The following is a 27,118-nucleotide window of genomic DNA, read 5'->3' on the forward strand; positions in this document are numbered from 1 at the left end:
TGGGAATGGGCGTGGGAATGGGCGTGGGAATGGGCGTGGGAATGGGCGTGGGAATGGGCGTGGGAATGGGCGTGGGAATGGGCGTGGGAATGGGCCTAGGAATGGGCGTGGTTAGGTACGGATACCGCTTCTCGGTACCTAGCCACCCCTAGCCTCTAGATACAGTAATACTCGTAAGTCTGCACGCTGACAATCCATGGCTGCTAATATTGCTGGCTCGCAGTCTCAGGATTCGGACTGGCAGCACAAAATCAAAGAAAGTAATTTCCTGTGCCGGGGCCCCGACCCTTAGCGCTTCCGTGCATCCCAGAAGCTCCTCGTCAGCATCGCAACTCTTCCAACTCGACTGCTGCTGCGCTCCGTCATCCATCATTTTCCACCCTCGCTTGGGACTCAAGACTTGCCTTGCATCTCGACTGTCCCCCATTCTCTATTGCTAATTCTCCTGGGCTGGTGGCCTGTCAATTAGCCTGCACTGGAATCTTCCGACGTTTGCCTCGTACTGGAAATCTTGCGGTTGTGGCCTTTGCATCCTCCAACGGCAAAGGCATCGAGGCTAACAGAGCTCGGGCTCCCGGCTGCGCCCGGCTACCTCGCCCGTCTACCATCCACCACCATCTGGGATTTGACCTGTCGAGGTCTTGAGCCTTGAGCCTGTCGAGCCTTAACCCTTGGTCTTCTTGAAATCAGATTCTTCAATCTTCAGTGCAGATGCAGCCCATCCAATCACATCCTCACGTTGCCCTTTTTCTGACTGCTCCACAAGTCATACTTTTCTCGGCTAACTGAGCCAGTTGTGTTTGCCCCTCCACACAAGCCCTCTTTACTGTTAAGGGACAGTAAAAGGTCCACAACCTCCCGTTCAGGTTGGGCATTGCTCATCCGAAGTCCTCGGTACGAGGCAAAGGTCCCTCCACAGGGACAACAGACACAAATCCAGTCCAGCCTGTAAGGCCAATTCTCCGAAACCGCGTTCGAACGCGCTCTGGATATGGCAGCCCTGTTTCGCCGCTTCACAGCGGTCTCCTCCAACCAAAGCTACTGCTCCCGCATCCCACTATCCATCCCGTGGATTCCTTTATAGCCCACACATTTATGGGTACAAGTTATGGAAAGAGATCGATGGCAAAGGTACAATACCACAGGTGCAGCATTAGTCATGAGTTTCGACTGACTGATCGAGGCCCCACAGGTGCGATATCCGCGACCCAGTGCTGTCACAACAGTGCTCCTCTCCATCACTCATGGACTTGGCCTGGAACTGCGGAGTTCGCCTGTGTCAGGTTCGGTGGTGGTAGTGGTGGTGCAGAGAAGAACATCCTACTCACGCTATGGCACCACCTACTTTGCGCACACAGACCTGTAGTGACTGCATCAGCACAGCTTGGACCAGATGGACGGCAGCGCTTTGTCCCTTTCATACCTGGCAATCACCACACCAACGACCCAGTGATGGCTCCATGCTGCTTAGCGAAGGAGCTTTGGGACTTGATGAGGTGCAACGTGAGCCTCGTTGCCAACGGTTTAGCGTGATGCATATCACTCAAAAGAATGGTGCTTGCGTCCACGTTCTGTCAAGCCAACGCTACGTTCTTGTAGCGGCAGCACACAGCAGCATGGTGACAACCACGGACGACCCGTTGAAATGGTACTTCATTCAGCCTTGAACACAGGTAAGAATTTGCCTACACTAGTCCGTTGTCCTGTTGTTGCTTTGCACTGGTCAGGCTTGAGAGTATGCCACACGCTCGCCTTTGATACTGATGATGTCTTGAGTGGCCCAGAACCGGTATGATCATCAGACTCGATTGGCGGTCCGGCGCGACCACAATAAGCACAGCGGTCAGCGCTTGTGGCTGTCTGATCAGCTGAAAGATGCTTCGGCCCTATCCCATGAGCGCCACTCTATCCGTACTCCAGAACTTTCAGGGTCTATGAGGCATGTGAAATCTACTTGCTGGTCGTTCCTTTCATCACCGCGCGCCATGCTGAAAAATGCCCAGGGTCTCTCCATGGCGAGCCTATTCGTCATGACACTGCTCCCACGCACTGACCAAGGAGTTGTTGATCTCGATCTGTACCACCCCATCGTGGAATTTCTTCAGGGTTACACTGCTTAGGTCTTGGACAATCCAATCCGCGCCTGCTGCTTGGACTTGTTCAATGGTGTGGGTCGTAGTCAGTCCAACGACCTTGAAACCAGCAGCTTTACCCGCACGGACTCCCGAAGGAGCGTCCTCAAATACTATCATGTGAGCGTCTTCGGGCAGCCCCAGTCGTTTGCGGCCAAGCAGGTAGCAGTCGGGATGGGGCTTGCCTTGCTCAACGTCTTCTGCCACTACAATGCAGCGGGGGTGTGCCAGTTGGAGGATCTCGATCCATCCGTCGAGCAGAGCTCGCGTAGCCGAAGTACAGACTGCCCAAGGTGCATTGACGCTCTCAAGATTCGCCAGCAACTTACGGGCTCCTGGTATTTCCACGGCATTTTGCCCAAATTCTTTGGGTATCAGCCCCTCCTGGTGACTGATGTCTAGCGAGGCCATTAGAACTTCTATCTTCAGTCTGCACGCTTCTGCTGAACGTGGATCTTACATTCCCAGTTAGCCCTGGAGGGGTCATAGATCTGAAAGGTGTCGATACTCCGTCGGCCATGTGACGTTGCAAGAATTGTATTAGGATCTACACCCATGAAAGCCGCCTGCTTGTGCCAGTGCTTCACCACTGCCTCTGTACTGTCGATGACGGTGCCTGTCAGCAAGATCATTAGACCATCTCTTTGTTCTAAACCAATAACCTTGTGGAGGAAGTACCATCAAAATCGAAAAGTAAGCCGCCTGCGGAGACGACCTGAGGCGGGGCAGTGAACCGTGACTCTTCGACTGAACCCATGGCGATATGTACAAAAGGATCTTGCAAAAATAATAAAAAATTGAACGCTGCAATAACGTGTCTATTTCTATCTTTCTATGTTGTTGTGAAGTGAGGAAATGGCGTCGCTGTGCAAGATATCAGATCCCTTTAAATCGTTTGCATGTATGTCGGCAAGATTGCTTTATATGGCACCATCCCGACGAAATTTTGGCGAGGCATTCTGGAGACCGTCTGACACAATAACTTATGTGGCTTCTCTCTCCCCTGTCGAGTGGGCACAATCAACGACGACGGTCTGACACTCACGGTCGGGCAATTTCTTCACCATCCCCGACTTCCATGGAGATCTCAATTTGTTGCCCCTCGGCCAAAGATTTTGTCTTGGCGGCGCCGTAGTCCAGAACTCCAGAACTTTTTTGACGCTGGTTGATGAATACCACCACCACGGCCTCTAAATCCACAGACCACAAAAGATGGTCAAGTCCTGTATGTTTATAATGCCACGGCAGCAGTGGGGCTCTATTCACTAATCGCTTCATCCAGTCTCAAAGTCCAAACGGACTCCGGTTCGATTGCGGCATAAAATTGAAAAGGCCAGTGCCGCGAAGCAGAGGAAACTCAAGAGAGAGTCCAAAAAGGTCAGGCAGTCGTCCATTTGCGCGCAGATACAAGAATCTGATAGGCGAACAGAACCCACAGTGGAAATCCAGGTTGAAGAAAGATCCGGGAATTCCTAATCTCTTCCCGTTCAAAGACAAGTTGCTCCAGGAACTCGAGGAGAAGAAGAGACTGAAAGCCGAGAGTGCGGAGAAATTACGAGATGCTGCAAGAGAGAAGAAGAGAAATGTCAAAGATGGCACCGGGGAAGAGGCAGAGGTAGATGACCTGATGGACGAAGATGATGATCTACTGGAAGAGGAAATGGACGGGGACGATGAAGCAGATGACGACACCGCGAATCCTATGGCGGCACTGCTCGCTTCAGCACAGGCTAGGGCAGCTGACTATGACGGCGGAGCGCTGCATGGAGATGTTGATGTTGATGCAGACGTTGACGAAAATGGTGTCCGCGGCGTGCAACTCTCCGAGGCTCTCGCAACAGACCACAGAAATCCAGACTCATCACGGCGGGCCTTCGACAAGATATTCAAGCAAGTTCTTGATACAGCCGATGTGGTGTTATATATCCTGGACGCTCGAGATCCCGAAGGCACGAGGTCACGAGAGGTCGAGCGACAGATTATGGCTGCCGAGGGCGGTTCGAAGCGACTCATCCTTGTTCTAAACAAGATCGACCTTGTGCCACCACCAGTCCTGAAAGGCTGGTTAACTCACCTACGACGCTACTTCCCGACTATCCCCCTCCGCGCATCTACGCCTGCATCCAACGCACAAACCTTCGACCACAAACAATTAACCCTCCAAGCCACATCCGAATCTCTTCTCCGATCCCTCAAGTCTTATGCCGCTTCAAAACAACTCAAACGCTCCATCTCGGTTGGTGTCATTGGCTACCCCAATGTTGGAAAGTCATCCGTTATCAACGCCCTGACCTCTCGTCTAAACAAGGGTAGCCAAAGCTTTGCCTGTCCCGTTGGGTCTGAGGCAGGGGTCACGACAAGTTTAAGAGAAGTCAAGCTTGACAGTAAGCTAAAAATCCTAGACTCGCCGGGGATTGTGTTCCCATCGACCATCGACGGAGAGGACAGGGAGGGCAGACAACAGAGAAAGGCAGAGCATGAGGCACGATTGATTCTTCTCAATGCTCTACCGCCCAGTCAGATTTCCGACCCTATCCCGGCCATCAATTTACTTCTATCCAGGCTGTCTGTCTCAGAAGCATTGTTCGACAAGCTGCTCAAGCATTATAGCATTGTTGCATTGGGGCCATTTGGCGCCGGAGACACAACCACCGATTTTCTCATCCAGGTTGCCCGGAGAAGAGGACGACTAGGGAAAGGTGGGGTCCCAAATTTGTATTCAGCCGCGACGACAGTGATTACTGATTGGCGAGACGGGAGAATCCAAGGCTGGTTGGAGCCACCAACTCTCAAGGTGCTGGATGACGAAGACATGACCGAGGCTGGTGCTGGAGGCGGCAAGGCTCTGCCAACAGGAGCAGATAGGAAAGAGATCGTCAAAGAATGGGCGGCTGAGTTCAAGCTTGATGGGCTTTGGGGAGATGACAAACACGATAAGACGAATCCTAACGCTATGCAGGTAGAGTCATAAGATTGGGAAATTTTCTAGATTTGGGGGTTCTATGGCGTCAAGGCCGGTGTCTAGACCCGAAATGATATCCACCGTTATTGCTTCAATAATGTAAGATTTCCGTTTTCTGATTTCGTTTCATGGATGAGCTCGATTAGATCTTTGAGGATGATTGTCAACGGAGGGAGTGGAGGAACCCGCAATATCTGTCGGACTGGGTTGCTCCTTGCAAGAATAAACATTCATCATATCGTAACGGATTCCGATGCCCCACATGCTCCGTCCCCGAGTCGCGTTTCACTTTCAATCGCGTGTCTACTTTTCATTCCTCCCACCAACATCCCAACGACTCCATAACCAAAACATGGCTCCACGTAAAAGTACGACTTCGAATGCGACCGATGCCAATGGCGATACTTCCATGGTTTCCAATGCTACCGCCGCATCTTCCACTAGCCATGGGCATCCCAAACCCTCGCGGCAGTCAAGCGGCGTAGATGTACGTTACTCTATCGCAATGTTTTGCAATTGGTGATCAGTGTGTAAAATACATCTAATTCTCCTCAGGATCTCCTCCTTCCCCGAACACTTATACAGCGGCTCGCTAGAGGCGTGCTGCCACCAAATACTTCACTCCAGCGCGATGCTGTCCTAGCACTTTCGAAGTCTGCCACCGTTTTCATATCCTACCTTGCACACCACGCGAATGAGCAGGCGAACACGAAAACGGTCTTCCCGCAAGATGTGCTCAAAGCACTGAACGAGGTTGAGCTTGCAAATGTAATGGATCTAGGTGCCTTGGGCAAGGATGGCCGGACGGGTGGACGATTAGAACGAGAGTTGGAAGTCTACGAGTCTGCACTGACACAGAAGAGGAAAAATGCAAGAGACCGCAAGAGCAACAAGATGAGAGAAAGTACAGGCACTGGCGTTGAGGGTGGTGATGAGGCCGATGAGAACGAGAGAGGCGAGCCAAGCAATAAACGAGCTAGGCGGATGGAAGAGGATGACGACGAAGATGCGGATGAAGAAAACCGTATGCTTGACTTGCAATTGAATGGAGCCCAGGATGCTGAAGAGGCACTACCAGGCAATGCCACGAAAGGCACCAGAAGAAAAAAGCCCGCCACCGATGAAAAGGGCAAGGGTAAAATTGTGGACACAGAATCCGATCCCGAGCTTGACCCCGAGGGGGAGAAAGAGGACGATGAGGACGACGAGGGAAATAATGAAGAAGATGACGATGACGATGACGATGGCGATGGCGATGACGACGACGATGACGACGACGACGAACAAGATGATGATGAGAATAACGAAGAGACCGGAGATCAGCTAGAGGAGAGGAACGGCTCCCGAAGTCGGTATGGACATAGAGGTCTCCAGCCTAATGGCCGAATCGAGATCGATGGCAGCGATGAGGAGAGCGATTGATCTGACCAACCCTATGGCTAGAGGAGAATTATCATATTTACATATATGATGCTGCTGTCAACGTGCTATTCACTAGTCGACAGCCGAGACCTGGACACAACCCAACGCGGACAAGGCCATGAATCAATCTTGCTTCTACACAACTTCAATCTATGACAGACATGCGCCCTTTCTTTTTGCGCAGATGAACAGCATCCGGCCGCCGTGAACGGTCCGTTGTCTAAGACCTCGATCATTTTACTCTCTGACAGCCATTGGTGCACACCATGACCCTTCCCGATACCGGCCAGCGGTTTAGCAATCAAGCAGCCATCGGAAATCCGATGGCTCCAAACATGAAAACAAAGGCTAATGCGGCTCTTACGACAGGCCAGGGACTTGCTACCTTCACGCTCCATCCCGAATTCGTAGGACATCTCTCGCATTTCAATCCCCTCATCAGCCAAGACTTAAAGACGAGTTTGAGTTGCACTTTGTGCCGACCTAAGCTCTTCGACCTCGTTGATCACGAGCTACTTAATGGAACGGCCGCTGGAGAAGGCCGCTATCACCGCTGAAGTGAATGAATCTCAAGCTAAGGCTGGAGAGCTCGATCAAGCCTGTGACAACAATAGTTCAGACCTCGAACGACAGGCTCAACAACCTGCAACGGAGCACGATGCCCCATTCTCTGTCTGGAGCCACAATGAGAGGAAGTTCATCATCCTCACCGCGTCCATCGCTGCATTCTTCTCTCCGGTCTCTGCCCATATATATTACCCGGCGCTTAACCGAATTGCGGAAGACCTAAAGGTATCCGGAAGCCTTATAAACTTAAGTATCACAACGTATATGGTCAGTGTCATCATGAAACCCTGTTTCAAAACCTAGGCAAAGGTGCTTACTTCTCATTGAAAAAGGCATTTCAAGGAATTGCGCCCGCTTTTGTGGGCGAGTTCTCCGACAATGCAGGCCGACGACCGGCATACCTCGTCTGCGGCTTGCTATACATCGCAGCAAATATTGGGCTTGCACTTCAAAACACCTATGCCGGTCTTCTAGTGCTTCGGTGTCTGCAAAGTGCTGGGAGCAGCGGAACAATATCTCTGATCTATGCCGTTGTGGCGGATGTCGTGACCACCTCAGAGCGAGGCAGTTATGTCGTCTATGCCTCAATCGCACCACAAATAGGCCCATCGGTCGGTCCTGTCATCGGCGGTCTGCTCGCAGAATACGCAAATTGGCACTTTATCTTCTGGTTCTTGGTCATAGTTGCATGTTTGGTTTTCATTCCGCTCGGCCTATTCTTCCCTGAGACATGCAGAAAAATCGTGGGAAATGGATCCATCCCGCCTGCAAAATTCAACCGATGTCTTACCAACAAGCTACGCGAGAAGGGTGCGGCGGCCACAGAAGGGATATCTCCTCCGTCAGAAGACACATCTAGATCTTCCACAACGAAGACTCCGCGCCTGCGATTTCCAAATCCTTTCTCTGTGCTCAGACTTCTCATCCAGAAAGAGTGTGGTCCCATTCTCGTGTACGCAGCACTAGTCAGCTCTGGGATGTTCTCGACTGTAGCCCTTATTCCTTCCCAGTTCCAACGAATATACGGGTTCAACGAGCTTCAGATATCTCTCTGCTACATCCCGCTTGGCTGCGGGACGATTGCTGCTGCGTTTGTCCGCGGTCGTATCCTTGACTCGCGGTTTAGATATTACGCTAAACAGCTACAGCTAGAAGTGGTGAAGAATCGCAGGATGGATCTTACAAACTTCCCATTGGAAAGAGCCCGCATCGAGGTGGCGCTGCCTACATTATTCCTCGGCGCAGCATGCACCATCGGCTTTGGCTGGACGCTCCAGTACGAGACCAGTCTCGCAGGACCACTGATCTTGGTGTTCTTCATAGGATTCAGCGCCAGTGCCACCTCGAACACTCTCCAGGTCTTATTAGTTGACATCTATCCCGGAAGACCAGGTGCGGTGACTGCTGCGAATAACTTGCTTCGATGTTGGCTTGGAGCCGGCGCTTCAGCCCTGGTGATCCCCATGATCGACGCCATGGGGATTGGTTGGACGTCCACTTTCTTCAGCCTCATCGTCATCGCGTTCAGTCCGCTCCTCTGGTATATCATGAAGCATGGCCCTAGATGGAGGCGCGAGGCGGCTGCGAAGTTGAAGCGCAAGCTAGATGACGGAGTCTAGGAATAATTGCATGCGCAATGTAGACATCACTTTTAAAGGGCCATTGAAAACAAAGCATGAGTAGGAAATTTATTATCTCCTGGATCTTCGTGTGAAAGTGAAAGTGAAAGTGAAAGCGTTACCGACGAGGCATTTTTAGCTGAATACCCCTTGAGGGCTCGAGTGCGCCGTCAGCGTGAGCGTGAACACCATCAACGACATTTCACCTACTGTAATCAAAAGATGCGCCAAAGAGATGATTATGTAAGGACGTCCACAAAGCAACCACAAGCATGTACAATACTCCGTACCTTGTGCAGTGCAGCCGGTCCGCACTTGAGCACCGGCATTGCGCACAACCGCTCCAGTTCGGACCGGTGGTGAAGGAAGCCAGGATTGATTGATTGCGGTTTCGGCGTTGCTGGCTAAAACTCGCACTTGGCGAGCGAACAGATACAATCAGTCGACGTGAAACGTGACTTGGGCGCTCGCTGCCGAAGGAAGAGCTAAAAGATCAAACCTCCGCATACATACACACTTGTTCCGCAATATGTAGGTACGCATGTACTCGTCTGAATCGTACAATCGTTGATAAAGGCTGATACGAGTTTCGAGAATGCGTGTGTGCGGTTTTTGTGCTGTGTGTATGCAATAGACCTGACACGGTCTCCCCCCCCAACCCAACATTTATCGTCGCTCCTTTATCTCTTGTACGGGTGATTGAAACGTTTCGTGAATCTTAAGTCTTGCCGGAGCATGGTTGGTTTCCCTCCAACTTCCGGCTTGAGCCCTTTTTGTTACCCGTTTATTTATTCATATTGGCCATGGTCGGTCCATATCCATCTCCATAGTATTCATGAATTTCTGTCCAATATGTCTTGTCCTTGAGAAGTGTCAACACCAGGAGGAAGGGCAGGTAAACATTAACATCAACATTAACATTGATCCGACCACATCGACTTCGTTATATTCATTGATCCTGTCTTGAGGTTCTTTCTCCTCCTATCCATCCCACTCAGCCCTCGGGATCCTCCTCCTCCCCTCCTCGACCACCGCCATTGGTGCGAGAACGCTGAACCTCCACCTGCATTCCTGGGGGCCCCGCTCCGTTGTTCCATCCGCATCCGCATCATCCTCGTCCTCATCAACGTCCCACAACCAACGCTCCTCCCCGCGCGGCCCATTCTCGACCTTCCGCTTCGGGATCTCATCGCGCAAGATTGCCGCAATGAACGCTTTGATTTCTAGGATTGCTACGTAAGCGTCGGTGTTGGATGTCGTGTGTGCTGCGGCTAGGTGGACGCGTGGGTAGGTGTCGTCGATATCGTCGTCGTCGAGGTCAACGAGGAGCCAGGGATCGCTGTCGGGTAGGTGTGTGCTTTTGAGGGTCCGGAACGAGAGCAGCGGCGGATGCGGACGGAAAGCGGGAGCGGAAACGGAAGCGCTGTGCGAGTTTGGTGGGTATTTGCTGCGTGGCCGGGTTGCCGCTGCGGCGCGCCTTCTGCCAGAGAAGAAGGAGGGCAACCAGGGGGTCGTCGGCGAGAGGACATCATGGGAGGATGCGCTGGCACTGCCATCATCACCATCTCCACCATTGCCATTACTGCTATTGCTTTCTCGAATTCGATCTTCCAGCTCCTTTCCAAGCTCCCAATTCTTTATCACCACGAAGTCCAGCACTTTGTGCAGACTTCGCCACCAGTCGGCGAGATCGCTTTCCTTGTCGAACATGGTCGGCATCGGCGGCTCGGGTCCCCAGGGTGCTCCATTGGAAAATGGTGTCTCCTTGAGGTAGAAGCTATCACCCACACAGAGCACGCGGTTTTCCGCGTCGTACCATGATAGCGAGTCCGGTGTGTGGCCTGGTGTGTGCAGAATGGTGTATGGTGTGCGGATTTGAATTGTCATTGCAAGGGGCGATGGGATTTGTGAGTCGGGTTGTGGGATCGTTGGGGAAGGGGAGCGATCATAGACGACTTGTGAGTAATCCTCCGCCCATATCCCCACGTCGTATTTCGGAGCGCAGAGCCCGAGCGTACCCGCGAGGCTGTGTTTCTGCAGGTTGGAATAAGGTGTCACGAATGCTTTGCCTCGCGAGGATGTTAGGACTGTTGTTGGTGGTGGTGGTGGTAGTGGTGGTGGTGGTAGTGGTGGTGGTGGTAGTGGTGGTGGTGGTGCCTTTTTCCTTTCACAGTAATTCCGGCTGTAGATAGGAATTGGAGCACGTTGGATTCCTGCTGCCGCCGCCGCCGTTGGTGGTAGTTTGCTAATACCCAGGATATGGTCGTAATGGCAGTGCGTCGTCATCACCAGATATGGAATCCGGCTGCCTGGGTTGAGCGTATATTCCAGGAATGTGAAGATGTTCCATACCTGCGGATAGGGGCCTCCTTCCTGATGAGACGTAGTTCTTCGATTTCTTGAGAAATTCCAATGTGGAACTTCTGTACCACAGCCTGTGTCGCTCAGCACTATGACTTTGTGGATTTGTTTCTGCTGCTCGACGTCGCCTTGGGTGGTGGCCTCAGTGACTTGGCATAATTTGGCGTATATGTGAGGATATTCGCCGTAGTTGTCGTGTTCGCGGATCAAGAATGTTTTATTTGGGCTGGAAAGCCCGTTCCTGATATGGTACTTCTCAATGGTGAATGGACACGATGCAGGGACCGTAGGCAAGGGTTGCACCTCTATACAGCACTTGCTTTCAGCCATGTCCTCGAAGAAAGCTATGGTTCCGCTCTGTGGAGCCAGTGTTTCAAGGATACATTGCCTCCACTCTTGAGTACTCGGTTGCTGTTTTTACGCTGGGGCTGTCTTCTACAGCTTTGAAGTCGAAAGATGGTTGCGCCAAGACACGTAAGGCTGAACTTTCTTTTCTGGGCTCTACGAGGATGGCACTCAAACGTCGCGCCACTAGGTGTGTACGAGTAGTCTATGTTGGTACAAGTGCTTTAGTGCCATGTTTGGAGCTTCAGAGGCTGTTACTCCGTATCCATGCGATCTTGATGGTTACCTCTCTGATCCTCCTTCTTTACACTGTCTTTGACACCTTCCAAGAAAGCTTCTACGGCTTCACCACCACCTAGCGGTACTCCACCACGTCGCATGTAACCTCCATTTCGAACTGGGATATTGAGTGCTTCACTAATACTTGGTAGTCCACCATCCCGTAGTGCAACGGTCAGACTTGCAAGGCTTTGTGAAAGTTGTGGAGACCTCAACACTCTTCGTAGTATGTCCTTCTTCTGCGCTAAACTGAGAGCCTGTTCAGCTGCTTGAATAGATGCATGGTCGGTGTTTAGGTCTGCCATATCATCTGCCTCCTGGGCCAGTGTTACTAATGCCGGTGGTAGATACTGAAGTAGTCGATCTACCAAATCAGCATCGGCTGATTCGATCCAAGGAATGGTCGAAACAGGGGTGAGTAAATCGGCAAGCGTAGTAAATATTTTCTCTTGCGGGGCTGATCGTTGCCCCTGACCCTGATTGCCGCCCATTGACTGAATGAAGTTTTGAACGATCGTGTTGGCATCCAGTTCTTCAGTAGCCCTGAGTAGAGTTAGAACTCGCTTGTCTCGTGCTGATTGGAGCTGCACAGTGCGGGTGCTTTACCTACGCTCTTCCGCCGTCCGCACCACCCTCCCTTGATTGCTCTCCTTCTTCCCTAACATCACCACCTGTGGCGTCAGCACCTGCTCCACCGCTTCCTGAAGGTCGGCGATTCCTATCATGATTTGTGCCTTCTACATCCTCCATTGGCTCGTCATCATCGTCTGGTCCATCTTGGTCTTGAGGCAACTGCGCAATTTCTTGCTGGACATCCACTTCTTCACCTTGCAGAAGGTTGTTGACTATTTGACCAAGCTTGTAATCACGAGGACTGAACCAAGAAACGTCTCCTTGAGGGTGTTGGCTTTTAGACTGTAGCCAAAAGAAATGGCGTTGCGAGCTGGATGAAAATTTGAGAACATAGATCCTGCCATTTGGTCTTTTGGTACTTGGTGAGTCCGAGTCTGGTTGAAGTGGTGTGAAGGTGCAGTCGGTTGGGAACATGAGTAGATCAAGCTCGGGGTTCTCTAATGCGGCGCTTCTCGGCCGCCAACATAGGTGAAGGAGCTGTTCGTCTTCTTCATGGAGATAGATATAGCCGGGGGTGGGAAGAGGTTTGACTTTGTATGGCGAAGAGCTGGTCTTTAAGGTCTTCGTTAGCTACGTACGTTCCAGGGGGTGGAAGATCCAAGATAGATGCATCGGGCAGTTCTGGGACACTCACATCTAAGTCACAGAGACCAGCCTTGAACGTTATTATGGGAGCAATTGACATGGTTGCTGTGTGGACAGAAAACGTGTTGATGGTGATGGAAGAGAGGTGGCGACAACTCAGGTGCGTGGATCAGATGTCGTTCAAACTGGTCACTGATTTGCAAGTTTCACCTTGGATATGGAGGGAAGTATTCAAGACTGGCCGCAATTCCAATTGTTTGCGTAACAAGATCGAAGCCTTGTCCCGGATACCTTATTTGGGTGGAAGCAAACATAGCAAACATTTAGAGTAGTGGGTTATCTAAAACACCGAAGCTCCGAGTGGCGGCATCGGCTTGGCATACCATGACTCTCCACCTGGGATTAGGGCGCAGGGTGTAAAGCAGCGAGGGGAAGATGTAAAATCGGGGTCGGCCGCCAAGAATCTTGAATTTCAGAAAGCGCACACTGATCTTGACCCGACACACCCTTCCGCCGACACTCACTTAAACATATGACTGCGATCCAACAACGATAATTGCTCTGCAACTCTTCTTCGCCCGCAGGCATTCTCACACCTCCGTTCCCTCTTCCAGCAGCCGTTGAATCAGTTTCTGGACGCCGTCAGGATGTCTGCTACCGAAGCCCAGCCCGCTGTGCAGAAGCAGTTTGGCAAAGGCCATCGCTCAGTCCCTCACCACAGCCAAAAGGCAAAGAAGTGGTATCCTACATCAGACGTCTCGCAACCCAAAAAGGTGAGTCAATCTTGAATCGACTCTGACTTCGAAAGACTCTCTTAGAGCAAGAAAGTTCGCTGTGATCGGCAACTGAGCGCAATCCCTACCTCCGCACACACATGATGAGTTTACTGACAGAAATATTAATGCAGGCTCGCAAGACCATCCGTGAGGGCAAGTCACGAGCTTCCCTACAGCCCGGTGCCGTCCTCATCCTCCTCGCTGGTCGTTTCCGCGGCAAGCGTGTTGTTCTCCTTAAGCACCTGAAGGAAGGCGCTCTCCTGGTCACCGGCCCATTCAAAATCAATGGCGTTCCCATCCGAAGAGTGAATGCTCGCTATGTCATTGCGACCTCCACAAAAGTCGACCTCAGCGGTCTAGATTCCAAAGTCCTCGACAAGATCGCCAAGCCCGAGTACTTCGCCCGGGAAAAGAAGAGCAAGAAGGAGAAGGGCGAGGAAGCGTTCCTCAAGCAAGGAGAGAAGGCAGAGGTATGCCTCATTATCGTGATGGGTTGGACGGACTACAAATACTGACTACAACTTTCAGAAGAAGCAGCCCACATCCGAACGTGCATCAGACCAGAAGGCCATTGACAAGCCACTACTGTCCGCCATTAAGAACGAGGAATTCCTTGCCAGCTACTTGCGATCCAGCTTCAGCCTGAGACACGGCCAACGACCTCACGAGTTGAAGTTCTAGACCAATCCTATTGTACACAACGTGGTGCGAAGGAGCGGAATAGAGACGAGATATCGATGAAGATGATGTGCGTGACTTGCGGTAGATGGTGCGAGAGAGGCAGAGAGAGATAGGGACGTGGTAGTCAAGGCGTTTTTTGTTGTGTGTGTTTGCTTGCTTGCAACGTTACCAATTCAACCCCAAGCAGACCTCTACTCTGAACAAAGAAAAGACACCCATGATGGGCCCGCGCCGGAAAATCATCCGTGGACACATGAAGGGAAATTCCATGTGGCTCTATCGCGGAAAGTGAAGAAACCTTGTGCTGTATCCATGCGCAACAAACCCCTCCTCCCAAAAGACCAAAGCAGAAAAACCATTGATTTTCGAATGGATTGCAGAAATCAATTATTCTACCAAATGGTTTCGATGGGATGTGTCAATGGGGCAGAACCTTTCAGGACTTTTTTTCAGCCTTTAGTCCAATAAAACAAGAGAATTGAGACCGATGCAGCCTGAGCGTTCATGAGATCCTGTGCTACCGCCGATACTGGCAGTGCCGTCGTCAGTCACTATGTTGTCATTCGTGGATTTTGGATTCAAATCGCCTCTCCAGTCAGTCGCGTCCGAGCGGACTGTCGAACGACTGCCAACGCCAACAACCCATTTCGCTCTCGTCCTTTATTTTGGGGTTTGGTATTTCCTGGGATCCTTTTTATACACTCCTCTAATTCCACCCTGCTTCCTTACCCGTTTAGCTCCAGGTACCTCAGTAGGCAGCTTTATGTTGTGGTAGCTTCCCCCTTCCCCCTTCCCCCTTCGCCCTTCGCCCCTTTACTGATCTTATTTGATTACGCGGGAGGTCAATGCCCAGTCCCAGCCCCCCCCAACCTAACTGCAACACACGCGTAGATGTGAGTAGGAGCTCAAGACAACGGACTGCGACGACGGGAAGAAGATTTATATATTCCAAGCTGGAAGCTCCGATTGAAAGATGCCTAGGCAGTTCAGGCTGCTCCCCTTCCAGCATTTGTCCCCGAAAACAAGCCAACACAAAACTAAATCTTGATCAGAACACCGACCGCTTGCTTGCTTTTACGCATCACACACATATACAAATTGTCCCAGACGCTGCTCATTCAAAGGTTAAGAAACATCCAAATCTCAACTTCATCTCACATATGGCCGATACGAGTCTCTCGCGAGAGACACGGGACAGAGAATAAATCCTGTCTCCCGCACATGGCCCCGGTTCAATCCAATGCGCAGACCACAACAGGTCCCAAACTAACTATCACCGCGATTCCTCGTAGTCCTGCGCCTCCCAGGAGACAGGTTACCCTTCAGATCGCTGAGCTTTCGATTGGCCCGGGACTTTGCTTTCGCCTTTGTGCGCTCCACGCGGGCAGGGACGTCGTGTTTCTCTGCCTCCTGCACGACGTCATCGATCAGATCGGCGCCAACGCTGGTTCCGAGGACCCAGTCGATGAGACCCCAGGGCCCGAAGTTCCCCTCTCCACCGCACAGTACGTGGTTGTCCGTGCGGCGCGCCACACCACCTAGGATGAAGTTGGTGGGCACTGTCGAGTACCCGGAGTAGGCGAACGTCTCTTCTAAAGATATTAGGGTCAGGTACAGCACGTAGGTGAGTAGATGGAACCGGAAGAGGACTGCCGGTAGGTATGTGGGGAGAAAGCTGCGGGTAAGATATGCGGCGGGGTGATCGTAGCTGGCAGTCAAGGGGAACGGAGTCGACAGCGCGTGATACCAGTCTCTGTGAGCGCGGGCCAGTGTCGTGGAAGACTCGTGCAGGGTGTATCGGTGCAGGGTGTATGCGGTTATCTCGCGGAATAGGAAGCCCTTCGCAAGGTCCTTGACGATGCCGAACGGCATGGGCAGAGTCGTGGTCACGCGCAATGCAGAACGGATGAGCAGAACTTTCGTAAAGAGGACCTCGACCGACGCCTGAATCGCGACACCAAGAAGAATGTTCAAGGCAGACCAGCCGAGCACACGGAGATTGCGCAGCGCTCGCGCTTGACTCGCGTCTTTGAAAGGCAGCCCGGCAGGGCCCAGTGCCTTGAGGCCCTCCGCTGCGGAGGGCAAGAGGGCATCAAAGGCAAGGAAGAACAGCGACGGAACGATGTAGAAAATAACTCGCACCGCCAGCGTGGCGACGATTTCAACCCGCAGTGGCGGATGCGACAGGACCAGTGTCGCCCATGTGAGGTAGAAGAAGAGGAGATTGAGACTCGTAGAGTAGGAGGTCATGGTCGGGATGAGGAGGAAGGAGAGGAACGGGAGTCCTATCAGTGCGTCCCACATGGTGCGTATGGTGGTGTATGTTGAAGTGAATGGTGAGGTTGCGTAGTTGTAGACTGTCGCAGCGAAGGACGGTGGAGGCGGGCAGGAAATCGCATTGGGGATGTACGATGACCATGAGGAAGGCACGTAACAGGCGGGGTTATATTGCACCATTGGGGGGGAAAGGTTGGTGAGAGAAAGGGTAATGGTGTTGGAACGGAGGAGAGAATCCGAATACAGCTTAAGAAGGACCAACTGATCGTCTACATAACTCGAATATGGACTTGGTTGTGTCGATATCAAATTCGGATGGCTGGTCGGTGAAGTTGAAGCGAAGGCAGAAAGAAAGTTGTTGTTGATTTCCAAAACCCCTCTACGTCATAGCATGTGGCTTTTCACGTGATGAAGCCACAACGCTGGCACAGCCACAGCGCCACAGTTTATGCCCCTGCTTTCACATTCTAGAACCTCCCGAGCAGTAAAGTTGCGGTGCTCTACCTACCATCGGTAAATCCAAAGCTCAACAGAAAAAGACACATGGGGGCAGCGACAACGACCCCACGAAAATATCGGCATGATGTTGCTTGGAGATAATTTACCTGGGGAGATCGCTTTTCGAGTGGAAGCCATGCCCGAGTCCCTGGCTCAGCGGCCCATGTCTCGCCTTTTCAGAGAAAAATCCATCCGCTTCCATACAGTAATAATTAAATCTGATCAGGAAAATAATTACTGGGGTAATTTACGGGTCGAACGAGGCTAGTCAAAGCCCCTAATCAATCATCGTGCTCCAATTCCCCCTGTCTAGCTACCTAGCTCGTGTCCAAAGTTCTAGCCAACCTGGGCACTTGACCAGTTAGGCTGTTACTGAGGACCTCTTCCTTGTACTGGCATCACAGATACATACCGGTGCACATGAGACTCGTTTCACACTGCACTTGCATCACTAGAAATCCTTCGCAGCTCCCCGACGTGACCTCCAGGGACGAAAAAGAGAGCAGAAGCAATGTTTACTGGCGACACAAGCGACCTCGCTCCTTGATTCATGAATGGATGTAATCCTCGGTGCACCCACGCCCAGAAATGCGGGGTTGGCATGGCTATTATGCAGGGCGGCGCAAGCGCAACGGTAAACGGGCAAATGTGATGCGATGGATCAGCCAAAGCGCTCCATGAGAGTCTTGTTGCCCTCACCAGTGGCGCTGGTCGAATACTACTGTGCAAGTCCGAGTCGCACAATCAAATGGAATTCTTTCGGGTGCCACAAATCGCTTCTGGTGACGTGAGAGTTTACCCCCACGAAGGTGGTTGATTGTAGCCGTCCCCTTCATTCATCTAAACCAGGATATATTAGAATCAAGTCCAACGTCGGAGAGACCTAGACAAAGCAACAATCCAATCTACTTGAGGACAAACACTCACTGCCTCCACTGCCATTCCGCAAATACACAGCCATGGCTGCTGCATCTGAAATTCCCAGGACCCAAACGGCCGCGGTCGTACGCAAGCAAGGCGGACCCGTTGAGTTCGACCATAGCTACCCTGTCCAAGAACCAGGACCAAAAGAGATCCTCGTCAAAGTCCTCTACACAGGAGTCTGTCAAAGTGGTAAGTATGTACCTAACCTTGGAGGTTTACCGCCCGGGTAGTGATCTGATCGACAAAGCCTGAACACAAAAACAAAAGCTTACCTACCTCCAATTTCATTTAACAGACCTACATACGAAAGCCGGGACAGCAACGGGCGCAGACGGGAGTCCTATTACCAATATCAAGCTGCCGCATGTAGGTGGACACGAAGGAGTAGGACGGGTCGTCGCTTTTGGGCCGGATGTTTCGGAGAGGGAAGACCTCAAAATCGGGACATTGGTCGGCATTCGCTTCGCATCACGGATCTGCCATGAGTGTGAGTACTGCACATCGGACAGAGAACAGCACTGCGGCAACGCGACGAACCATCTGCACCACGAAGATGGGAGTTTTCAACAGTACTGTGTCCTCGACACCAAGTACTTGACGACTTTGCCGCAAGACATCGATCCGAAAGTAGTTGGACCTGCGCTCTGTGCGGGCGTCACTGCATACAAGGTGACCTTAAACCCCCTTAATAAGAGGACGAAACGACATTTTGACCCTCTTTAGGCCGTGGTCAATGCAAATCTGAAACGAGGAGAATGGCTCGCTGTGATTGGGGCGGGTGGAGGCTTGGGCCATTTTGCAGGTAGGTGTCCCTGCCCCCTCTCATCATCTCCCAAACGAGGAGTACCCCGGATGCTGAATAGCTGATGTTCATAATATTCGTGATATCTAGTGCAATACGGACTGGCGCTTGGAGCCAAGGTTCTCGGGATCGATGCAGGAGCATCGAAGCAAACTTTCGTGGAATCCCTCGGGGCCCGGTTCTTGGATTTCACTAGCTGCAAGGATCTGGCAGACGAGGTGCGTCGCATAACAGGTGCAGGTGGGGCGCATGCCGTTGTCATTACCAGTGGTCACCCTCGTGCGTTTGACAATATTGGTAGCCTGGTGAGGACCGGTGGCTCTATCTCGATGGTCGGCATCCCTCCTGGAGATGTGAAGCTGGACATACCTGTTGCGGAAATGATTATCAGAGGGTTCAAGGTTCAAGGGAACCTTGTTGGGTCGCTGAAAGAAACGCTAGAAGCTGTGGAGCTGGTGCGGGTTGGCAAGGTCAAACCACATGTACAGGTTCGTCCGTTTTCGGACCTGCCACTGGTGTATGAGATGTTAGAGAAGGGTGATATTCCTGGTCGTATCGTTTTACAGCTGTAGCCTACTCCGTACGGAGTACAGTGTACGCCACCTGGATGTGCTTCCAAAACGGAGACGCCACCTTTTTGTGGCCCCCAGGGGTAGAGAGGCACGGAAAACGGATCCCCATGGTAACATACCAGAGACTACACCATTGAATCTTCCCCCACGGTTTGATTTCTGGGGCCCGAATATGAGCAATTCCACTTTTAAAAACAATGTCGAGAATCTCGCCTTTTCTGTGCATCCATAGGCCAGATGCGAAATGGTCTTCATGTTCGCTGCAATGCAATGCAGCTGCAACGAGTAACCTGTCAACGAGGGAAGCATGCGGTATGCGATGAGCGTTCCGAGTTGCCCTCCCGGCCGCGAAGCAGTTCGAATCTTGAGAGATAATTCCCTTGGAGAATGAGGGCTCCCACCGTCTTGCATCTTGCATGCCCGAGTCCCAGCCTTCAACATTGGGCTTCTCGGAAGTTGCAGGGATTAACCTTAGAAAAGTTTGCAGCTGAAATACATCTGTTGACATCGCCCACAAAGTCGATGTCCACCGGATTATTGAGCCAATGATACCAAGGATGCTTGTGTCACATTCCTTGGGTTGGAAGGCTTGCAATTGACTCTTTACGGACAAGGTGGTCAATGCGCGCATCGAGGCGGCTGGCAAACGAGTCTCTTGGCAACGCCTCGGCCCTTGTCGATTTAAGGTTCCTCTTTTGGCTGGCAGGGAAAGTCGTGTTGGTGTCCCTGGAGTCCAGTTTTGGGCAGAGTGGATTTCCTTGAAGCAATCTGACACAAGCTGGGGTTGGTGCTTGCGCCTCTTTTGGCCAGTGGCCATAGGATGCGCTGAAAATTGGTTGGACCAGGCGCTCTGGATCAGTAGTGAATTCTTTCGCTCCGTACGAGGAATCGCCCTTGCTCATATCTCGTAGCCCATCCATACCTTCGTGTTTGCACTCGCCTTGCCATGTCGTGCATGCAGTGGCAAGACTCTGACATGGACACTTGTCGATTTTGAGACGTGGCTGAATGTCCGATCAATTTGACTGATGCAGAGGATAAAGCTGCATAACTGGTATGCAACCACTTTATTGAATATGCAAGCTCTCAAAGGTGCATAGAAATGAAGCCAATACTAGATATTGCATCATCGCTTATCGGGGTGTTCATGCACAACGCAAGGCTGTCATGAATAGATAAACGTCCACGTTGACTTTGTGGACGCGGGACAGGAGCGAATCAGACGGTGCTTGTTCCTGAAGTAAATAGCCTTTTGACTTTGGAATCGCATATGGCCCTCGCGGCTGTGGAAAGCTTCCTCTCTAGTTTGACCTCCGGGCGGCAGCCGCTCACTTTCTCTTGACCTAGAACTGGTATGGTCCAGCTGGTTCCCGAGTATCCACTTGTACGATCCGATGTCTTTGCAGATCTTGTTGTGAATCTCAGAAAACACCTTCTCTCGAGTCAATGCTCAAATGTCCGGCGACTCGAAGAGCATCCCTTGCTGGAAGGATGGGGCTCGTCTGGGCCCTCCTTCTTGACACGAGTTATCAGAGCGAGGTCTCATGTCTCATGCTTTGTGGCTTTTCTGTAAAGAATTCATGGTTAGCCCGAATCGATCAAACCCGTCTAAGATTCTCACTTTGATTTTGCCCATAGCAGTGGAGACGGGTGGTCCAAGTTCACCACGACCCAAACTGTGGGTGCCACATTCCTCACACCTTGCATTCGCACTCCGAGACACGCGCGCCTTGAACCAGCCTCAGGAGATGGCAAAAGAGATTGAACTAAAGCCTGTCTGCAACTATTGGCCCTCGTGCTTCAAACTCATCACTCGCAGACTGATCTATATCCTCCAAACCATCCTCAATATTGAAGCCAGCAGCTTGCTGGGAAGAAAAATACTCGAGTCAGTCAAGAGAGACGTTGCTATAGTACTGGGTATGGCATCAATGCTAATGTCGCCGCAAGTGACCTCAATAAACGCCGATATCAAAGTCGAAGGAGACTCCCTTGATATGCTTCCAGAGCTTGACGCAACCTTTGAGAACGACTCATCATTAGCTCTCATGACAGACAGTAGCTCCCTCTCCTCAAGCTTCTTCTCAGTCGATCTTTCCACATCAGATCTTCTCGTCCAGCGAAGGTCGTCAATTGCATCTTGCAGCACTTCCACTCCGCCTGAGCTGTTCTTCACACCTTCAGCTGGAAATACAAGCCCAACGACACCCATGATGGCTGATACCAATTTCCAAGCTTCATATCACAAGCAATTCGTGAAGACTGCAACATATCTCTCAAACTGCCATTCAATGTATCATCTTGTAGAAGATGAGGAGAGTTTGCACGATTGTATTTGGCTAGATCAGACAAGCACGTCGCATGCCTTGTCTGTTGGCTTGCCATCGATGACCCATGTACCTGAGATGTTGTTGACGGAAGTGAACCATACCTTCTATGGTGGCGAGCACCGTGGCTTAAACACCGTGGCAGCAAATCCAGCGTTGACGAAATCTATGTTCGGCAGCAATATGACAGGGTCTTCGATCCCAACGACTGAAAATGATAACGGCATCCTACCGTGGAGATCTCATCGATCACATCCACCTTTAGAGACGATAGAACCCAGTGTGACTTTTCAAGCGCCTCTGACAAGCTCGCCTCGGTATAAAGTCGAACCTTCCACACCGGCCAGTGTCCATATTTCGACTTCAGCTATCTTGAGCAGCAGTCCGACGTCGATAATCTCCCCAGTAGTTTTGCCATCTCAGCATGATATTGAAGAATTGCCGTACGATGCGATGGAGCACGCGCTAAGGTTTGCATCGTCAAGGGAGCACCGAGCAAATCCAGATCGCCTTTACCGCCGAAGGTATGAACGCAAGCGAGTGACCGGTGCGACTTCGAAGCCCAAACCGGTGATTTTGTCTGGAAAGACCGGCATCAACTGTGAGCTGGTCATCGCTCAGAACGAATTCGCTTGCAGTTACTCTGGCTGCATAGACAAAAACACTGGCAAGCAGAAAAGGTTCAAGCGCCAAGAACACAAGAAGCGACATGAGAAAACGGTCCATGAGAAGGCCATGCATGAGGCCCACAAGTGCTGGGTACCGGACTGCGATCGAGAATTCTCGCGGACAGACAACCTCAAAAGCCATCTGAGAAACACACACTCAAAGAAGCTTGGTGTTCGTGGTAACCGATACGTGGCGACCCTCGACAGGACCAATGAGTATTATGATCCTGAATGGGTGGGAGAGCTAGACAAGCACGGGTATCCGATCCTTTGATAGCTGCTTGTTATAGGATCGAGATTGGTTGCAGCAGTCGAGAAGGCCATCTCGATGTGCTATCTAGGTTTGCTCGTCCGCAAGTAGGGGTGAAACGATAGTGGAATAGACCACATAGCTAGTCAGTCTATTTCGGGTTCATTTATTATCTTCAACATAAGGCAGATTTGAGCCGGGCCCTGCAAGACCCTCCAGGTCATTACCGAGCTCCAAAGTCGTCGATGTGTTGGTTCATTATGTACGATCATGAGATGGTGGCGGTCAGGAAAGGGCCATCAGTGCAAAAAAGCAATGGTGTCATTCAAGCATTATCTGAACTTGGGGGAAAGGGTGGCAATCTGAGTCCCAGTAAGCAAAATCCATAGCATAAATTCTACCATCGATCGTATTATTTGAAGAAATTTGACCCTTTTCGGGGACAGAAGACAGGAAGAGAGTAGAAGTCCGTCTCTCCTTGTGGAATTTAGGACGCGTCGCGCCTGCCACGCCAAGGGGTAGCCCGCGACTCGCGACTCGCTCTCCTTTGGGATAAAGTTGATGCCGCCCGGTGTAACGGTACTCACTCTCAAAAATATCAGGACACACTGCGTGATCTCAGCCTGTATCCCCTGTAATGAGACCGTTTACTCTTAAAATAAGACAAAGGACGCAAAACCCATTCGCCACCTTCACCTATTTTTCTACCCTCACAGAATTCAACCTACCTGTCCAGAAGGGCACCGATAAGCATAAACCATTGGCGATCTCAGTACGGTCATTCGTCCTTATTTGGCAAATCGTATTTGAAACGTTGAGCAGCAACTCCCGGATGAACCACCACTATCAGGATGGCTTCCTCCAAAACTTGTCTCTAACGTGTCTCAATCTCTCAGGAATCATGTGTCCATTTCTTGGTCGACGCCAAATCTGCTCATTTAGGACGTTGATTGTGGCGGCGAGCTGCTGAACCTGCTCGTTCAGATCAAGAAAGTCGCCGTTATTACACAACAACTCTGGGTATTTCCAGAACGACAATCACATCCTTGGCAGTGACGCCGTAGTCGGCAAGCGATTTCTCGTTGCTGCCAACTCAACCTCTGAGGATCAATTTCTGATTGGTGGCGAGTATTCCTGATTTGACTTCGATTTTGGCTTTGAGATTTTCAATGCGGTCAGAAGCATCGACCGTCAGGTCGTAATGGTTCCCTTTCAAATCTCTAATTCTCACCGGTGTAATCCCTTCGAAGGCGGGAATGGAGTTATCTTGCCTGACTAAAAGCAATGTTGGATTGACGTCGCTGGCCACGATGCTGGCGTCTTTCTCCATATTCATACTGCATTCTCTCGAATCCAAGGTTGTCCATGATGGGCAATGGATTTGAAGTCCGCCGGCCGGCCTTCAGGTCCACGAAGTCGACGCTAGGCATGAGTGTCGCGAGGACCAGACTTATTTCTCAAGTCCAGGTGCAGGATATCTTCTCTCTGGACGTTGTATGCAAAGATCTCCACATCGTCTTCCAGCTCCCACCCCGCAAATATCAGATGCTGCAGCTTATCGCCGGGGATTTTTTCCTTGTCCCGGATTTGATCCTTGATTTCAGCCACATTGTTGTCATTTCGAACATTAAGCTCAATGTTCTTTCCAGTCAGTGTTTTGACGAAGATTGTCATGCTATCACCGATCTGTGTACCTGAATCTTCAACATATTCCGAACGGGTAGACAAACGTTTTCTCTTTTGGCTGCGCAATCTCAGGACCAAATGAAGCGTGTTGTGTTTTTGAATGTTGTAGTCTGCAAGGGTACGTCCATCCTCTAGCTGTTTGCCAGCAAATATCAGACGTTGTTCATCTCTAGGAACGCCTTCCCTCTTCCTGATCTCGGACTTCACTTGATCAACTAGGTCGCAGGGATTGACATTTAACGCCCACGATTTCCCAACAAGATTCTGTACGAAGATCTGAATATCCGATTTGTCGCTGGGACCAGTAGACTGTACTTCACTTCCTAAGCTCTGTGAAGGTCTTGATTTGGCCTTTAAGGCTGCCTCGTATTCATCAATCAACATCCTTTGCGCAACTTGAATCGAATAATACAGTTCAATGTCCTCGTCTTCATAGAAATCAGCTAGAGGAAGAGGAGGCGGCAATGGAAGTGCTACTCGGGCCTGTCCCAAGTTGTCAGCTCTCACTGGAATGGGCTCTGACCCTGAATTCAAGGCGAATGGCTCATTGCTGGATTCGAGCGGGCTATGTTGGCGAAATCGTGAAGAGTGTTTTTTCTTTTGCGAAATAGCAGCAAAGCGACTGCAGTTTGGACAGATCTTCCCGCCCCCAATTGATGGAATACCTGCGGTAGAAGCGCTGCAAGACTTATACGGACAGAAGCCCTCCTCGGCTTCGATATCGTCCAGAATCATTGTCATTGATAATTCATCCCCTGGTTCGATAGCTTGGCTCCAGAAGCCAGGATTCAATCGGCGGCCTATGCGAGCGTTTGTGACGAAAAATTGGCCCATGTTAACACGATGTAGCCCTTGCCGACCAGTGAAAGCAACTGTTACTAATTGCCGAAATGTCTGCCATTCTCGCGATAGATCGTACGGGAAAGCTCTCATGTTGTTGAAAGCGTCGCGAAATATCACTGTTGGTGGGCATATTCGTCGGTGCATAAATCCTTCTAGTCGGGCGAGCTGCTCCTGGATCAGAGCGAAGGCGTGGAGCAATTTTGACATGGTATCTCTCATCTCGACAGTGAACTTCTGCGTCAGAGTGAACATTCGACGCATTAAGATGGTGATGTCTTGCAATTTCGAGATACCTATCATCACATCTTCCATGAGATCTAGAGCTCGGCCGAGGAAAGACGGAATCGCTGCTTTGATTTCGGTGGTGTCTTGATGAATGGCTGTCACCATTTTGATGCTTTCCTGGTTCCGAACATCAATGTTGGCGTAGGTTTCCCGAACGTCTTTCAGAATTGCCGTTTGATCACGTAATCGAAGGTCGCACGCAATGTTGGTCTCCAGAATTTCGTCAGCTTTTGTTGTTAGAGCCCGTATATGATAACTTTGGGTTGTGGCCGCGGTAGTGAGGCGAGACTGCTCTGCCATAAGATTTCCTTGCTCCTTAGCAATGTGGTTTATTGGATTTCTCAGCGCGGTCAGAATGCGGGACTGTGAAGAGAGTTCGTAGTTCAGATCTGTTGCCAACTTGAGGTGGTCTGATCTAGCATTGGACAAGGTGTCGACGGTCTGAGTCATAAGAAGAATAGTGATAGTAGCCAAATTAGGGGCAAGTCTTGCCCTCAACGCTTTAGCTTCATCCTTGTACTTCGTCGACCAGCGCAATCGCTGTGTAAAGGTGGAGAACGATTGCTATTCCAAGATCCTAGTGAATCTTCGAACTTCTCGATCTTTTCCAAAACTCTTGAAGAGGTAGCTGACATGTCCATGCTAACGCTCGAATTCCGTCTAATCGTCTCTGCTCATGGTGCGCAGGTTCGATGCGTTCAAGAGACTTCAGCGTTCGGTCGAGGGCTTTGAGCTCAACCAGCAGAAGTTGATAGTCTGCAGCTGACTCTGGATTCTTCTTCAGTTCGAGCGTGATCTTGTATATCAGCTTCGAGATCACCACAAAGTCGCCTACGCACATGAGGACTGATTAACCATGACATATTCAAGCGGGCAAAGAGTATGATCTCTTACCAACACTAAATCCGAAAGGCGCGATCATCGCAAAGTCTAGGTTTAACGGCCTGAGAGCGTCTTGCAGGTTCCAAACAAGTCGAGGATACGATAGCGTGCTGAAATATCAGCAGCGCTGAAGATATGGAGCTTATGCATTCCCAAAGAATGGAAAGGAGGGTATATTGGCGGTCACACACGGCGATGAGGTTGTTGCATCAGGCTCGAGAGGCTGTGCCCTGCCGCTGCAGATCCTGGGCTGGCTAATTCTCGTAAACGAGTATATTGCCTGGAGCAGAAGTGCTGCTCCGTACTGGTCAATAAAATACGAAGGTTCTTCCTCAACGCCCAGCCAGCCACGGCTTGGGCGGCGGGCCAGAGAAATGGGCCGCAGTTCTGTGGGGCGTTGGCTTGAGATGCCAAGCAATTTCCACTTGGGCACCCAATGATTCGCAAAACGCTGATCACGTGAGATTAAATAATGTGATATATCCGTGCAGGATACCTATGAGGCTGAGAACACCACAAGCTCACATTGTGTGTGTGTGTGTGTGTGTGTGTGTGTGTGTGTGTGTGTGTGTGAAAGGAAGTGTTCCACTCATGCAAACAAACGTGTTTCAAGGGGCTATTGACCAAGCTTACAACTCACTATCTGCAGTTTAATTATTTCTAGCAATGAAATGGTCAGGGTATCTCTCGGATGCTCCAACCCAGCACATCTTCAGGATCGATCTCGATATTCGTAGTCGTA

The 27,118-nt window shown here is 50.9% G+C and overlaps 12 protein-coding genes across 12 annotated transcripts; 6 read left to right on the plus strand and 6 right to left on the minus strand.

Moving 5' to 3' along the window:
• Positions 1 to 2,021: 2,021 nt before the first annotated feature.
• Positions 2,022 to 2,889, minus strand: A1O9_06999 (glycerol 3-phosphatase 1; the record flags this gene model as incomplete). Its single annotated transcript, XM_013403945.1, has 3 exons — positions 2,022 to 2,530; positions 2,593 to 2,748; positions 2,811 to 2,889. The coding sequence occupies 3 exons, from the start codon at positions 2,887 to 2,889 to the stop codon at positions 2,022 to 2,024; spliced, it is 744 nt and encodes a 247-aa protein (XP_013259399.1).
• Positions 2,890 to 3,344: 455 nt separating this feature from the next.
• Positions 3,345 to 5,103, plus strand: A1O9_07000 (uncharacterized protein; the record flags this gene model as incomplete). Its single annotated transcript, XM_013403946.1, has 3 exons — positions 3,345 to 3,357; positions 3,415 to 3,509; positions 3,562 to 5,103. The coding sequence occupies 3 exons, from the start codon at positions 3,345 to 3,347 to the stop codon at positions 5,101 to 5,103; spliced, it is 1,650 nt and encodes a 549-aa protein (XP_013259400.1).
• A 343-nt stretch (positions 5,104 to 5,446) lies between these two features.
• On the plus strand, positions 5,447 to 6,516 carry A1O9_07001 (uncharacterized protein; the record flags this gene model as incomplete). Its single annotated transcript, XM_013403947.1, has 2 exons — positions 5,447 to 5,581; positions 5,650 to 6,516. The coding sequence occupies 2 exons, from the start codon at positions 5,447 to 5,449 to the stop codon at positions 6,514 to 6,516; spliced, it is 1,002 nt and encodes a 333-aa protein (XP_013259401.1).
• A 266-nt stretch (positions 6,517 to 6,782) lies between these two features.
• A1O9_07002 (uncharacterized protein) lies at positions 6,783 to 8,702 on the plus strand (the record flags this gene model as incomplete). The annotated part of the gene is made up of 2 exons (XM_013403948.1): positions 6,783 to 6,923; positions 7,356 to 8,702. 2 exons carry the CDS (start codon positions 6,783 to 6,785, stop codon positions 8,700 to 8,702), a joined length of 1,488 nt encoding a protein of 495 aa, XP_013259402.1.
• Positions 8,703 to 9,692: 990 nt separating this feature from the next.
• Positions 9,693 to 11,357, minus strand: A1O9_07003 (uncharacterized protein). Its single transcript, XM_013403949.1, has 2 exons — positions 10,286 to 11,357; positions 9,693 to 10,041 (listed from the first exon to the last, which is right to left on the minus strand). The coding sequence occupies exons 1-2, from the start codon at positions 10,986 to 10,988 to the stop codon at positions 9,974 to 9,976; spliced, it is 771 nt and encodes a 256-aa protein (XP_013259403.1). The 5' UTR covers positions 10,989 to 11,357; the 3' UTR covers positions 9,693 to 9,973.
• Positions 11,358 to 11,662: 305 nt separating this feature from the next.
• A1O9_07004 (uncharacterized protein) lies at positions 11,663 to 13,005 on the minus strand (the record flags this gene model as incomplete). The annotated part of the gene is made up of 3 exons (XM_013403950.1): positions 11,663 to 12,230; positions 12,298 to 12,872; positions 12,955 to 13,005. 3 exons carry the CDS (start codon positions 13,003 to 13,005, stop codon positions 11,663 to 11,665), a joined length of 1,194 nt encoding a protein of 397 aa, XP_013259404.1.
• Positions 13,006 to 13,552: 547 nt separating this feature from the next.
• On the plus strand, positions 13,553 to 14,362 carry A1O9_07005 (large subunit ribosomal protein L6e; the record flags this gene model as incomplete). The annotated part of the gene is made up of 3 exons (XM_013403951.1): positions 13,553 to 13,678; positions 13,813 to 14,151; positions 14,210 to 14,362. 3 exons carry the CDS (start codon positions 13,553 to 13,555, stop codon positions 14,360 to 14,362), a joined length of 618 nt encoding a protein of 205 aa, XP_013259405.1.
• A 1,266-nt stretch (positions 14,363 to 15,628) lies between these two features.
• On the minus strand, positions 15,629 to 16,666 carry A1O9_07006 (uncharacterized protein; the record flags this gene model as incomplete). The annotated part of the gene is made up of 1 exon (XM_013403952.1): positions 15,629 to 16,666. The coding sequence occupies one exon, from the start codon at positions 16,664 to 16,666 to the stop codon at positions 15,629 to 15,631; it is 1,038 nt and encodes a 345-aa protein (XP_013259406.1).
• Positions 16,667 to 18,096: 1,430 nt separating this feature from the next.
• On the plus strand, positions 18,097 to 19,435 carry A1O9_07007 (alcohol dehydrogenase; the record flags this gene model as incomplete). Its single annotated transcript, XM_013403953.1, has 4 exons — positions 18,097 to 18,250; positions 18,357 to 18,730; positions 18,785 to 18,863; positions 18,954 to 19,435. 4 exons carry the CDS (start codon positions 18,097 to 18,099, stop codon positions 19,433 to 19,435), a joined length of 1,089 nt encoding a protein of 362 aa, XP_013259407.1.
• Positions 19,436 to 21,432: 1,997 nt separating this feature from the next.
• Positions 21,433 to 22,704, plus strand: A1O9_07008 (uncharacterized protein; the record flags this gene model as incomplete). The annotated part of the gene is made up of 1 exon (XM_013403954.1): positions 21,433 to 22,704. The coding sequence occupies one exon, from the start codon at positions 21,433 to 21,435 to the stop codon at positions 22,702 to 22,704; it is 1,272 nt and encodes a 423-aa protein (XP_013259408.1).
• A 1,069-nt stretch (positions 22,705 to 23,773) lies between these two features.
• Positions 23,774 to 24,010, minus strand: A1O9_07009 (uncharacterized protein; the record flags this gene model as incomplete). Its single annotated transcript, XM_013403955.1, has 1 exon — positions 23,774 to 24,010. One exon carries the CDS (start codon positions 24,008 to 24,010, stop codon positions 23,774 to 23,776), a length of 237 nt encoding a protein of 78 aa, XP_013259409.1.
• A 92-nt stretch (positions 24,011 to 24,102) lies between these two features.
• Positions 24,103 to 25,944, minus strand: A1O9_07010 (uncharacterized protein; the record flags this gene model as incomplete). Its single annotated transcript, XM_013403956.1, has 1 exon — positions 24,103 to 25,944. One exon carries the CDS (start codon positions 25,942 to 25,944, stop codon positions 24,103 to 24,105), a length of 1,842 nt encoding a protein of 613 aa, XP_013259410.1.
• Between the last annotated feature and the right edge of the window lie 1,174 nt (positions 25,945 to 27,118).

This window comes from Exophiala aquamarina, assembly GCF_000709125.1.
Source record: "Exophiala aquamarina CBS 119918 chromosome Unknown aczIA-supercont1.5, whole genome shotgun sequence".
NCBI classification, from domain to species: domain Eukaryota; kingdom Fungi; phylum Ascomycota; class Eurotiomycetes; order Chaetothyriales; family Herpotrichiellaceae; genus Exophiala; species Exophiala aquamarina.

What these genes read in the sequence shown, in the direction of transcription:
- A1O9_07003 (XM_013403949.1), bottom strand. Translation starts at nt 10,988, where the DNA reads ATGACGACGCACTGCCATTACGACCATATCCTGGGTATTAGCAAACTA. An exon ending in AATTCGAGAAAGCAATAGCA is followed by an intron (nt 10,042 to 10,285) that starts GTAATGGCAATG and finishes CCTACCCGACAG; the next exon opens with CGATCCCTGGCTCCTCGTTG.